The sequence below is a fragment of the Equus asinus genome, chromosome 29, assembly GCF_041296235.1.
Source record: "Equus asinus isolate D_3611 breed Donkey chromosome 29, EquAss-T2T_v2, whole genome shotgun sequence".
Lineage (NCBI taxonomy): Eukaryota > Metazoa > Chordata > Mammalia > Perissodactyla > Equidae > Equus > Equus asinus.
This window is the reverse complement of record NC_091818.1, coordinates 21611522-21626659: the sequence shown is the minus strand read 5'-3', so window position 1 is coordinate 21626659 and position 15138 is coordinate 21611522. Positions and strand designations below refer to the sequence as shown.

At 36.6% G+C, this 15138-nt stretch overlaps 1 protein-coding gene across 1 annotated transcript in view; it reads right to left on the bottom strand.

The window, feature by feature from the left end:
• The window catches only part of MPP7 (MAGUK p55 scaffold protein 7), a 240700-nt gene that overhangs the window by 70290 nt on the left and 155272 nt on the right, over window positions 1-15138 (bottom strand). Inside the window, exon 6 of the mRNA XM_014859082.3 lies at window positions 4957-5088. Within this exon, the coding sequence (XP_014714568.3) occupies window positions 4957-5088 (132 nt within the window). The remainder of the gene's footprint in view (window positions 1-4956; window positions 5089-15138) is intronic.

The following is a 15138-nucleotide window of genomic DNA, read 5'->3' as shown; positions in this document are numbered from 1 at the left end:
GCTGGATGAAATCATTTTCAGAATGTGTAGATAAAGAATAGCACTCCAACACTTAAGGGTTATTCTGTTATAGATAAGTACCCTGAAACAGAATATGCTTGCTATCTCTGAGTCTACCTATCCTTGCAGGGTAAACTTTGGACCTGAGAATCAATCTTCTTTTTGATTCCTTCATTCTTAAGGATTTCTATTTCCATATTGCTTTCCCAACCTCTTTTATCACAGTTCCTTGGTGTATTTCTAGTGCAATGTACCTGCATGAAAATAAGATCAAAACTCAATAGAGCACATTACACGTCATATTATACAAAAGTTGACCGTCCTATGGCATAGTCTGCAAATGCAAAATGAATTAAAATTGAATCTAATGTTTTAATACTTCCATATTTTCCTATATAATTGTTTTGAATCTATTCTATGTGACTTTGACAAAAAAAAGAGTATAGAGAACTTCAGGTTAGACTGAGAAATCAAAATTCTGGTTAGATTTTTCTTGTTACTTCTGTAAAATGGTTTATAAAAAAGGACTGCTAAGATTGGGGTATCATGTCTCCTTCAATAAAAACTGTATCTCCTACAAGACTATTGTAAGACCTTCTTAAGCAGGTAGCACAGTTGATTTCAGGCTTAGCCTTTGCAACAAGTGTTTTCAAAGTATGGTCTACCAAACATTTTCATTGAGGGAATCTGAGACATTTCTTAAAAATCTAGATTCCTAGGTCCCACCCAAAACACTGATGGAGACCCTTTGGGGTTGAGACCCAGAAGTCTGCATTTTCAGTAAGCACCTCAGGTAATTCTTGTAATACCAAACTTTGAGAGCCACAGTTCTAAAAGACGCAAGACGACAACTCATGTGAGAAACACTGAAAATTTAGGATCATAATCCACTTGCTAATTTTCTTAAGCTTTTCTAAAAATTAATCTCCTGGATAAAACAGATATAAATTGCTCCAAACTCAGAGGGGAGGAAGGACAGCTCTGCTCCTCGCATCCTCACCACTGGTTTTCTCTCCTTCTCTCAATTCTTTTATCCGTCCCCCTGCTCCAACTATCCCCTTTTTCCTTTCCATTGCCAAATACCTTCATGATCTGTGTTCACTGCCTCTTCTCCCAGGAAACCATTCTCTCCTTAAACAGCTGTCATCCAGCTTCACCTTATCATTCTACGGAACATTTATATAATGCTCGCATAATGCCTAAGAACTTATAAAGCATTTCAAATACATTCCATCTCAGTTGATATTCAAAACACTCTCAAAGAAGCAGATCTCCCGATTTTCTGATAAGGAACCTGAGGCTGAGATGTTAAATGACTTGCTGCTTTAAGGATATAGAGCAAATGAGTGACACCATAACAACTCCCACTGAGGTCATCTAATGCAAGCTTGGTATTCATTTCACATTATACCTAGGTCTAATAAACAAAATTACATTCTTAGCACTGAAAACCTACCGCCTGGTTACTAAATCTTATGTCCTTTCCTCTTGAATCATTTGCCAAACGTCTTCTGACCACTGACTTGCTAGATTCTTAGTACCCGGACTCATTCTACTCAAGAGGCCTCTGACTCTTGATCTTCTCTTGGTTTTTGTTTCTGTTTTTTTTCCCTTTGGCAGTTTTGTGCCTTCAATAACTTGCCCAAACTGACAAATGACATTTGACAAACGTAAAATGATAATTTCATTGAAAATAAATATTTTCTACTTTTTCTAGGTAGTGTATTTTTTAAATGTTTAATTTGTTCACCCAGTAATCCTACTTTACCTTTGCAATAGCCAGCCCTGGTGGTCTAGTGGTTAAGATCCAGCATTCTCACTGCCTTGGCCCAGGTTCGTGTCCCAGTCAGGGAACCACACCACCTGTCCATCAGTTGTCGTACGGTGGTGGCTGCGTGTTGCTGTGATTCTGAAAGCCCCACCACCAGTATTTCAAATACCAGCAGGGTCACCCATGGTGGACAGGTTTCAGCGGAGCTTCCAGACTACACAGATTAGGAAGAAGCACTTGGCCACCCCCTTCTGAAAGAACTGGCCATGAAAACCCTGTGCAGAGCAGCAGAGCGTATCTGATAGAGCGCCAGAAGGTAAGAGGATGGCGCAGAAAGACAGGGCAGGATCCTGCTCTGCTGTACACAGGGTCACTAGGAGTCAGAACCCACTTGATGGCATTAACAACAAAACTTTACAATAATTGTCAAACTAAAGACACTAATTATACATTTGGACGACAAAAAGTTCAAGACAAGTTAATTCTCCTCACTTGATTTTATATTCCAATGTTAAAACATTTAAAATCTTAATACTTTTTTTTCTTCTGTGAGGAAGATTGTCCCTGAGCTAAGATCTGTACCAATCCTCCTCTATTCTGTATTTGGGATGCCACCACAGCATGGCTTGATGAACAGTGTGTACGTCTGTGCCTGGGATCCGAACCCCGGGCTGCTGAAGTGGAGCACACAACCCAACCACTATACCACTAGCCAGCCCCTCTTAATACTTTTTTAGGAATCCCAACAAATTATTTTGGGAATTTCTTCATCCCAAGTAGAAGCTCTCTTTTCTATATGAAGTTTTTATTTATTTTTTAAAATACAGCTCCCTGAACAGAAAACATAGATCAAATTGTGGCTCACTAGGAAGAAGACAAAGCATTACTGATTAAAATAATGTTTCAAAATAAAGTACTCAAAATTACTTTAAATTGCCTTACATATAGGAAACTAAACCTAGAGTTTAAAAAAGTTACCTGCATATGTTTTGGGAAAAAAGCTTTTACTAATTTACTTTTAAATAACTGAGAATCAGAGAGAAAAAATTTAAAAGCTCATGTAAAAATGGGCAAATAAACAAATGGGGGAATTATGGATAAAATAAAATGGGGTTAAAATTTTAAAACACTCCAAATTTAGGGGGAAGTGGCGAAGAAAACGCTATTAAGTTGCCAAATTACCCCATGATACAGTAATAAGCAACTGAACAATTCTGAGATATGCATATGATAGCCCTTGGATAAACAAATATTACAAGCCTGGAAAACATCCTCATGCTTAAGACAAATATCCCTCTTTTAAACAACTTAGCAATTCAACCAATTTTTAAAGAAATTTACCTGGTTCCCCTTCCTGAATTTTTAACCTCCTCCTAGCACCTGCATAGCCCCACAGGTTCAGTATAACCATAAGGAAATTCGTCATTTTTATCCCATGCATTTCCTTCCATTCTTGCTGAATGAATGGAGAGTACTTCTAGTCACCTAAATAAAACCTCCCATGGTATTTTTGACTTCCTCTCTTCTCTTGCCCTTTATATCCAAAGATTTGCCAGGTCCTATCAAATCTAACATATGTAGCTCTTGCCATTATCCTAGTTCAGATGCTCATTTTAAATATAGCGTATTATATAAACTATAACAAAAGAGGGCAAATAGATGAAGAGTTATCACCTCAAAGTTAGCTCTAGTTATTTCAGTTGTTATATGCTTATTAGCTAAATAATATACTTAGTAACAAACTATGATAAATACAACTTTAGATTACTTTATATACTTCATTCAATTTCTTTTTAAATTTAACCTAATTTACAGTAGGTCGAGTTAAAACTTTTAAAGAAATCCTGATGCAGAACCTGCCTAATTTCTTTGATAAATGGGTTGAAGATCTTATCTGATCAGGAGGTATGGGAGTCAAATGCTGCTGAGGACTGTTTCAATGGGAGCTTACCAAACCAACACACCAAACACTATTGCTCCTGGGGAAACCGTAACTGATCGAAGAAATTAGTGATGAATTACTGACCTCCTCAAGACAGTCTTTCAATTATCTCCCTAAGAGGCTGAATTCATCAAAACAAAAACGTCTTTCTTGCTGACAGATGCCCAGAATCCACCAAAAATGAGTCACTTTATGGTGACAGGCCCCTGGGACAGCTCTTTCTACATCCACCATGACTACTACCTACTCTTACTAAGTCTATGACCTCCATAATAAAAATTAAGAGCTATTTAGGTTACAAGTATAGACTTACAACCACGGACGAAAATCATGAATTTATAATCTAAATTAAACCAGGAATACAGGAAGTCCTAGGATGTCCATGGATGAGCTTCAAGGGGCTCAATAAACCCCCGGACGTAATATGCAAACTTATCTGTATATTTTTTTGCATAAGAGTGTCCAATGCATTTATCAATATACCAAAGTTGCCCTTAAACGAAACAAGAAGATAAAAACCAACAAAAATGGAAAAATACAAAGACAGAATATGGTGCAGAAGAAAAAACTGGTATTTGAAGCTAAAGAGCCAACTGTGGATGCTGGTTCTACACTCATTAGCTGTGACACTTTGGGCAAGATGCTTCACCTCTATGAATATGAGTTTCCTAGTCTGTAAAAAGAGAAAAATTATACCAATTATGAGAATTAAATATGACATACATTAAGTACATAACATCGTGTCCAGCAACTACTGTATTATCAAGTGCTATTTGCTTTAAGAACACAAAATTGTCTTAATTAGAATAAATGGGGCACAACACATTTAAAATTAACTGCCAGATTATGAAATCTATTTTTCTTTTGAATGTAGTTCCATACAAATATGGATACACTTTATATTCTTTTCCTATTGCTGTCATAAAAAATGACCACAAATTTTGTGGCTCAAAAATAACACAAATAAGCTGTGACTAGTGCATGTTACGCTTTCTTTTATAAATGGCAACAAGTCACATTTTAAAAATTACTGCTATTTATAACCAATAGAATGCCTGTCATTTTATTTGGCTTCATTTTTCTAAATCGTAGTCTTCAAACACGAATGTTCCACTTATTTTAAAGTTTGAGAACACAGAGGAAGTATATGTTAAAAAGAGGAATAAATGGTATGTCCCCATCAGATTTGGCTTTATCATGATATCTACTCAGATCTGAGCACAAAGTGCAGACCAAAACTCACCAGTGGTTCTCTATTTTTGACCAGACGGATGATTTTTACGGAGTCTTCCTCATCGTCAATGTCATCAGGCATAGGAGGCAATACAGGATCATAATTCTTCTGAGCCACAGTATCGTGCACAGAGAGCAAAGCCTGTGAAGTCAAGGGTTGGTAAAACAAACAAACAAACAAAAATTAATCAAAAAATAAAGCCCCTAACACTATATACACTTTTATTTAAAAAACTCAAATTGCGGTTTTAATTTGGACATAACCATGGTAACAAGGCTCCTACTTAAAAAGGAGCCTTTTACAAGCAGGGAGCATGTAGAATGGCAGAAGGCAGCTCCACTCAGCGGCCACCTCCACCCAGGGCCATGAATGGATGACGAGAATCAGCATGAAATGCGCTCTAACCTGCAGACTCTCTGGCTCATCCTTAGAAGGGTGGCAGTTGGGGGTGGTGGGAGGATGTGACTTTTGAAAGGAGGGACAAAATGAGGCTATAGACACTGTCAATGAGCCATGAGGACTCTGAAAAAACCATGTTTGCTGTTAGCAGAAAACGCAAAAAGAACTGATGAATACAACTGACTAACTTTCATTCTTTTCTTACTTTTTCATTTTTTGCGTAATAGGTGACCAATAAGTGTATAAAAGAATAAAATAAAATTATTTATAGTCATGACTGTTACAGTGGTTAAACTCCACGAAACATTGTCATATTGTCATTAGAGACCAAAGATGAGAAAAACACTGGAAACTTGACATGTCGGTACTATTTTAGGTGAGCAGACTTTTAACTAACTTATTCCCTAATCAGCAACAGCATGACCCATAAATTACTCCAGCCAGAAGCCTAGAAATCATCCTCGACATCTCTCCACTCACCTACGCTCCCAATCCAATCCACGTCCTGTTAAATCTACTTCCAAAACACTTGCTAACATTTGTTATCTTCTCTCCAGTCTAGGTCGGAGGTTGGTAAACCATGCCACCTGTTTTTGTAAATGAAGTCTTACTGGAACACAGCCATGCTCATTCATTTATGTATTGTCTATGGCTGTTGTCACGCTACAACAGAGAACTGAGTAGAAGCAACAGACACTTTTTCCATAAAAAGTTGACAGACCCCTGGTCTGGATCAGTGATGCCATCATTTTTTTACCCGGAGCATTGCAATAGCTTCTAAATGGTCCAACTGTATTCACCTTTGGCTCATTTTCAAATCCATGATTCACAGTGTAGCCAGAGTGATTATTTTAAAAATTAGATCGAATCATATAACTAGCCTGTTAATAACAACACTTCTAAAGGTACGCACTGATCTGGGAATGAAGATCAAACTCTTGAGTATGTCCTAGCGTTGCGTTCCTCTCCAACGTTATCTTACAACATTCTCCTCCTCACTCACTCAAAGAACTCTTTCTCATAGAGGCTTGGCCAAAACCTCCAGGATAAAAGTAGATCCCTTGGTTACTTGACCTCATAGCACCTCCTTCTTTGACTTCATACATGTTCACAATTTATATCCATATACACATTTTCATGTGCATAAGTTTAATATCTGCTATCTACTGAAATAAAGCTCTGAGATGGCAAAGAAATGGTGTCTTTTTTTTTTTTTAAAGGTTGGCACCTGAGCTAACATCTGTTGCCAATCTTTTTGTTCTTCTTTTCTCCAAAGCTCCCCAGCACATAGTTGTATATCTTAGTGGTAGGTTCTTCTGGCTCTGCTATGTGTGACACTGCCTCAGCACGGCCTGATGAGCATTGTTAGGTCTGTGCCCAGGATCCAAACCAGTGAAACCCTGGGCCACCGAAGTGGAGCACATGAACTTAACCACCTGGCTATGGGGCTGGCCCCTGGTGTCTATTCTTTAATTAAGCTTTTTTACATATAAACATATATATAACATACATACAGTAAAGGACACAATTCATAAGCATATAGTATGAGTTTTCAAAAATGAATATGCCATGTTAACATTCCCCCAAACAAGAAATACAACATTAACTGAATCCCAGAAACTCCCACTGATGCTCCTTCCTAGGATGATCACCATGCCCTCCATTCCCAAGGGTGGCAGTTTTGCCTCTATTTAAATATTGCATAATAGGATGATAAGTGCATATTCATCGTTTCCCCTGATATTAAGTTAGTGAGATTCATCCAGGCTGTTACTGGTAGCAGCAGTCACTCATTTTTCATTGCTATGTAGCATCCCAACATATGAATATTTCAGTTTCTTTATCCATTATGCCTTTGAGGGACATCTGGGTTGTTTTCAGGTCTTGGCTGAAATAAATAATGCTACTATAAATATTTCATATATATAAATGTATGCGTATATATATACACACATACAATTTGAGTTAAGTATATTTAAGAACGGAACGTCTGGGTCATGAGTTATAAGCATACTCAACATTAGCAGATAAAGACAAATAGTTTTTCAAAGTGGTTGTCCCAATTATACTTCCAATAAAAGCTTATGTGAGTTCTAGTTGCATCACAAGGTCCCTAGCATTTTACATTATGAGTTTAAATTTGGCCATACTGAGTGTGTAGCGTTATCTTCTTGTGGTTGAAATTTCATTTTTCCTACAGCTAATGATATTGAAAACCTTTGCTTATGTTTATTGGGCATGTATATACCTTTTGTGAGATGCCTGTTTAAGATTCTCACACATTTTTCTATGCTATCTTTTTCTTATTGAATTATAAGAATTCTTTATCATATACTAGATCCAAGCCTCTGTTGGTTACAAATGTTACAAATATATTTGCCCGTTTGGTAAACTGCCCTTTCAGTTTCTCATTAATGTTTCTGATCAACAAAGGACTCTCATTTTAATGAGCCCAATTAATGTTTTTTCCTTTATGGTTGGTGCCTTTTATATCTGACAAGAATTTCAAAGGGAAAGAATGAAGAGCATCAAGATGATGAAATGTCTGAAGAGATAATGGCTGAAAATTTTTGAGGATTTATGAGAGACAGAGTCTGAAGATTCAGGAAGCCCAATATATCATTCAGGGAGCAAGAAAAATAAAAAGAAACCTGTGCTTACATACATCATAGTGAAATAGCAGAATTCCAAAGGCAAAGAGAAGATCTTAAAAATATCAGAGAGAAAAAGACAGATCATCAGATAGGAAAAAGAAATTGAGAGCTGATTGATCAGCAGCAACAACGGAAACTAGCAGATAGCTTAAAATACCTTGAAAGTACTTAGAAAAAAATAACAGCCAGGCCAGAATTGTGTATCTAGCTAAAGTATCATTCAAGAATGAGGAAGAGGGCCAAAATGACATTATCAGGGACCCACTGGAGAAAACTCAGGAAAAAAAAAAAAAGGATAATGAAACAATGGTTTTCAAAACAGTGGACATCAGACAACAAAGTACAGTGACCAATGGTGAGCCCTATGATTGCCCAGCTCACTGCCTAGGGAGAGCTTCGTGGCTGTGTCAGGGGGAGAAGGAACTCAGGCAGAATCCAGTGGTCTCCCTGCATTGAGAAACAGAGCTGTGAGTCCAGGGAGGTCAAGGGGTTAAAGTTCTCAGGGAAGAGTATGGGAGAGGAGAAAGCTGTACAGACACTAGCTCTGAAGATCTGTAGGAGGTCCCCCCGGAGCCCACAGCCAAGCACTCAGCCAAGGCACGCACACAAAAACACTACCAAAAAGGGTTAGAGCAGCGGTTCGGAACTGAGGGTGATTTCACTCCCTGTTGGTTCGTCACAATTTGGGGGATGCTACTGTCACCTGGTGCATAGAGGCCAGGGCACTCCTAAACGTCGGGCAGCATACAGGACAGTCCCCTCCCCCAACAAATAATTATCCAGCCCCAAAACGCCAGTAGTTCCAAGGTTGAGAAACCCTGCATTATAGGGAATAATCCCCAAAGCTTGCCCAGGACAGGAACAATAGTTCCTGTTCCCACCAGTTAGAGGGGAAAATCTCAGAATTCACAGGGCACCAAGGAGAGTTAACAGAGGGGCACTGTCTCAATCGCGGGAAAAAATTAGCCCAAGATTAAACGCTGCTAAGGTCTCAGCTAACAAGGCCTAAAAGCAAGCCTCTGAAGGATCAAAATGTTTCCAAATTACTTAATTGTGAAACAAAAAAAAAGCTCAAGAATATCTATAAAAATACAAAATTATCCAGGATCAAAGAAAGTAAAATTCACAATGACTGGCAGTCAATCAAAAATTCCCAGGTGTGCAAGAAAGCTGAAAATACTACTCATAATGAAGAGAAATATAAAGCAACAGAAATGCTGAAAGTATACAAATGATAGAATTATATAAAACAAAACCCTGAAATTGTACAGATCTATCACAGACAGGGAAATTAAAACAGTTATTATTATAACTGTATTCCAAACGCTCCAAAAGCTAGAGGAAAGACTGAATATGAGACTTGGAATATATAAAAAAGATTCAAATCAAACTTGTAGAGATAAAAAGTACAATGTAAGAAATGAAAAAAAAGGACACTGAATTAGATGAACACAGATTAGACACTACAGAAGAAAAAGTGAACTTGTAAACAAAGCAATATAAACTATTCAAAATGAAAATATATAGTGAAAAATTTTGAACAGAACATTACTAAGCTATGGGACAACTTCAACGGTCCAACATATACACATAATTGGGATCTCAAAAAGGAGGGGGGCTAAAAAAATATTTGAAGAAATATGGCTGAAAATATTCCAAATTTGATGAAAAAAATAAGCCTGTATGTTCAAGAAGCTCAATGTATCCAAGCACAAGAAAAATAAAGTTAATACCAAATTGCTTAAAACCAGTGAGAAAGAGAAAATCTTAAAATTATCCAGAGAAAAAGAGTACATTATATATAAAAGAAAAAAGATAAAAATGGCAACATATTTTCAGGAACAATGTAAGCCACAAGACAAAGGAGCAACGTCTTTAAAATACTCAAAAATACTGTCAACTGAAAATTATATACCCAGCAAAATTATCTTTTAGACATGAAGAGATATTGAAAACTTTTTAAAGATGTAGAAAGCTGAAGGATTAATCACTTAGCAAACCTGCAATACACGAATGTTATAAGAAGTCTCTGACAGGAAGAGTGACAGCAGATGGGAATACGGATCTATACAGAGGAATGAAGAATACCAGAAACGTCCACCATCTGGGTATCTATGGGAACTATCTTGCACATAGTAAGAATAGTGGAGGTTGCTAATGAACATTTTTAAAAATAAAGTGATTAGTAAGAACTCTGGCTATGTATTTTTCCTCCTTAGGTTTGCATTCATTTCCATGTCTGGATTCCAAAATATACTTTTAAGATTTACAGATAACAAGTTCATCATTTTTAATAGTTTTGCTTTAAATATTTTTGGTTAGCAACATTTTAATTTTAGACAACTAAAAGTATCCTTGTATTCCATTTTCCTGTTTTAACTGTGGTGACTTTATTCTTCAATATACAGATTTTCCTTTCAAAAGGCAATATCTAAATGAAAATTGTGTTTCCATATGCCGTAACTACCAATCACAACTGATGGATTTACCTGTTGCTCTGAAGAATCTGCAGGAAATTGAACACTAAGCCTTGTAACTCATCAGGCTCACAAGCTCTCTCTTCCTTGGACCCCCTGGAGTCAATTCTATGTTCTAAGTATCTGTCAGGTCCACAGAATTAAGTGTCTAACTCATGAGGATGAGTAACACTGATTTATTCCTCCAGAAGGAAGCTTAACTTTTCCTTTTAGCATGCTTTAATGAAGTCTCATCCATTCTGCATGCTCAGGCAGTGAGTAATTTCTGGTAAGTGGATGTTTTGGAAAGCTGAAAAATTACAACAAATCGTTTCATTTTATTGCCTTTTAAAAATCTACCAAATTTTCCCTGACTTCCTAAATTATAATACCATGTTCTGCAGATGATGTCACTTCACTGTTTTATCAAAAATGAGCCCCAGAACGATGACTCACAGCGGTTGGTTTGTCTTTACTGTGGCAATTTGATGCCTAAGAGTGGTTCTTATTTATTAATGACTCCCTTTGCCTCCCCTAGAAACGAAGTCTCTGTGGAGGTCAACATCCCACCATCAGTGCCCCTAAATGCCACCTGCAATATTGCTCTTGACCACTCCACCACTGCAGCAAGGTTTCACATTCTATAACATCTATTGAGGGCTTTTGCTACTTACTACCATTTCTCTTTTCTCACACCTGTTGTTTCTTTTATACTTGGTTATTCTTCCTGGACTTGAAGATGTGGACAATAAGACTGGATTTTGTAGACATTACTGAGTAATAAGAATTGTTTATTTTTTTGCATATGCTGACCAATCAACTTAAAGACTTAAAGATTGAGTGTAATCTTTAAATCTTTGACAGTTCTCAGGTGAGACTACTGTTACAGAACGACAAGTCACTTCCCAACTATTCAAGACTTGGAGGCAACAGGTTTTACAGGAAAAGTGTTGCCATATATTCTGGTGGTGATCAACTAGCAAAGCTAAAAAAGGACATTAATTGAAAAGAGCTTATGCAACTAACTGCATATTAAATTCCAAAGGCATAGGGAAAAAGGGCCTCCTCATGCACCGCTGCAGAAGGCACTGCACATTAAGAGGGCCTGTCTAGGTTATTGCCAAGGACAAGCTGGCAATCACTATCAAAATTTTAAAAGTACGAACACTTTAACCCGACAATTTATTGACATGATAAAAGTCTGTAATATACAAGAGATGGGCATTACAGTGTTGTTTAAATAGCAGAAAAGCAGAAACAACAGAAATGTGCACTAGTAAGAGACAAGTTAAGCAGATGATTATGGTGATCCAAAGAGAAGTGCACAAAATATCAACATGTCCACAAAACAAAACAAAACAGTAAGCAGTGCATTCTATTATGCTATTTATAATGGCAAAATGTATAGGTGGTATTTCTATATAGAAAAAGGAATGAAAGGTAATGAGGTCAATTCAGAGTAGTCATCCTTGGAGGTGTATGAACACATGATTCACAGAAGAAATAAAGTCATTAAGCATACAAAACAATGCTCATCTTCACTAATAAAGCGATGAGGATGGGGCTTCTACTTCTCTATGGTTTGAATCAAAGACACAATTAAGTCATCAAAAAAAACCTTATTTTTAAAAGTCTTTATCAAGTCACTTTGTAAAATGTAAAAATAAAAAAGTAATAAACTATTACACTTACTAAAGACAAATATCATAAGTCATTTATACAAATAAACTATTCCTTCCAACCTCATTTATGAATTTTGTTTTTTCTTTTTTTTTTTTACTTTTCCTGTGTGTGTCTCTCTGTCCATCTATCTCTGAAGTTGTAAATGCTTCTTATCTATTCCATGATAATGGTTCAATTTTTTTACAGGTAAATCTTGAATGTATTTGGAATTCACTCTAGTAGGGGTCTTTCTGAGTTTTCCCCAAATGTTTAACCAGTTGTCCCAACACCATGTACTAAAGTCACATCCAGCCCCACCTGTCCCCTACTTCCTCCCGTCAATCCCCCTCATCCCTCACTAGAGCCACAATCATGTTTCACCTGAATTATTTCTACAGATGCCCAACTGGCCATCTTCCATTCAGTATCCATTCCTCCCGCCCTGCCACCAGCCCTCCATCCCACGGAACTGTTCTGTATACTACATACAGAGTGATTGTATCACATGCCTAACCTAATAACGTCAATGGCTTTCCACTGCTCTTAGGATGAAATTCAAACTTTTTAACGTGCTCACAATTGGGGTGGCCATATAATTCATCATCTAAATAAGGACACAACTGAAATTGAAAGGGAGGCTATTAATAATAAGACTGGAATTCCTGGCATAAACCAGACTAACCTGGGCAAACCAAAATTACGCCCTGCCCCCTACTCAAAGGCTCTACTGTCTGGCTCTAAACTCTTTGCCCTCCCTCTTTCACAAGGTCCTGATCAGTCACATGGAACTCATTTTACATCCTCACACTTGACAAATTATTTTCTTTATGGGACATCACATACTATTCACCATACCTAAAACATTTATTTTTCACATCCTACTGCTGACTCATCCTTCCCCTCTCTGCCCGCTTCTGGTTACCTCAAACTCAACCTTCAGGTCTCAACTTCTATGCCATTTCCTCTGGGAAGTTTTCTTCAACCTCCCCCACCGTCCTGCCCAAGTTTAGCTTTAGCACCACTCCTAAGTGTTCCACATTATTTCTTTGTGTTCCCTTTTTTACCCAATATTTCTCCTGTCATCTTCATTAATCTCAAATATTTTCTACAAGTTATATTTACGGGTCCTGGCACAGAGTAGGCATTGAATAAATATATAAGAATGAATGAACGAAGATTTGACTCTTGTGACATTTACAAATTACCAAAGAAAGTTTTAAAACATTTCAAAAGAGTTGGCAGATGTGTGAATATCTGTATTACCTTCCCATAGCGGCTAAACATTTGGTCGTATGTATCAGTGTGTATATTACTTTGGAGGTACACCTCAGCTTCTCAGTATCATGAACTAAATATTTAAAATGGTACAGCAATCTTTAAAAAGTAAATAATTACTTCCCTTATCCACTAAAAATTAAAGACAATATTCAAATTAACACCCCAAATTACATTTTTTCACATTTTAACTATCATTTCAACTAATTTCATGTATACACATCATATTCTACTGCATATTGCTTATGTTTAAAAAAAAAAAAGCAAATATTTTAGTTTATTCCCAGAACAAAAAGGAATGGTTAATCATATTCTGAAATAGTCTAAAACTTATTTGAGGCTGCACTTCTTAATTACCCATAAAAAGTGAGATTCAAAGTGACGGTGATTAATACAAATAATTTCACGGAAACTAATGTTAAATGTTAGATCAAAAAGGAAAGAAAGATATTTTCTTCCCAAGACTGGCTAACTAGAAATTGTCATTGCCAACTGCAACATCAAGTGTCTGGAATCTTACCCACTTCCTACACATTATTTCCTGAACATATGTCTTTCATGCTGACTTCTCACCCATTCTTTAGTCATGCTGCTATATAAATATGAAAAATAAAATTATTCCTCTATTATTTTTGCCATAATAAAGTTTAAGTATTCAATTATAAAGTTTTATCCAACGGTCCAGTATTATACCATCTAAAATTATACCTCCCTCTAGAGCCAAATACTAGTTTCCATCCAATACCACCTCTTTATTATTAGCTATTCCATTTCAAACACCCTTGAATGGAATACCAAAATCATGTTGTTGTGGGGTTCTTTTTGGTCAGAAACATTCCCCCTTCAATTTCTAATATGCAAACCAAGATAACACTCTCAAAAAGGAGTTCAACAAGCTTCTCACAGCTAACCTCCCCTTGCCCTGGTTAATACTAGCTCCTCATGCACAGCCTAAGAACAAAGAAATTTTCAGAGCCTTCTCCAGCTATGAATCTCCTTCCCGCTCTCTTATCCGTCCACACACTTTGTCTTTAATGTCAGGCAACTACTCTGCTTTAATCTGATCCTATTCTTTTAAAAGTAAAATTTAATCAATCTCCTCTATACCACTACAAGTTAATTACTCTCATATTACTAATCATAGTTCATTTACTCTTCACAGCAATATATTTTATGTACTTATATTTACTTATAGGGATTAGAAATTACAGTCCATGTATGTTTTCACTGCATCTTTTATTTAACACTATCTTTCTTCTTTGAACATCACAGAGAGCACAGTTCCAAAGGAGATTTTTCAAGGAAGGTGGAAACCAGTTTTTGCGTCTAGGCAGAAATATTCATTCAACAGTCTATATATGCTCAACAGAAATCACCATAATTTACCATTTTAATCACATAATTACATAATCCATATGTAATCTTGCCTCATGGAACAATATTTTACATATAATTGTAATACTGTCAAGTCCAAAATGTATAGGTTCTAGGATTTAGTGCAGTAATGACTTCAGAATTCACAGGAAAATTTCAAAATGCCTTCTGTTTAATCACCTTTGGAGGAAAAATAAGTGATAAACTTGGGAGGAAAATGGCGGAGAGAATTGAAATCTGTCTACCCATATTTTATTGGTATTTTACACCGAAAAACTGCTCTACTCTGTAAAATGGTAGGATATATTAAAACATGAATTGGGAGAGGGAGAGGACATGTAAAGGAGGAAGGGAGATGCTAAAATAATCCT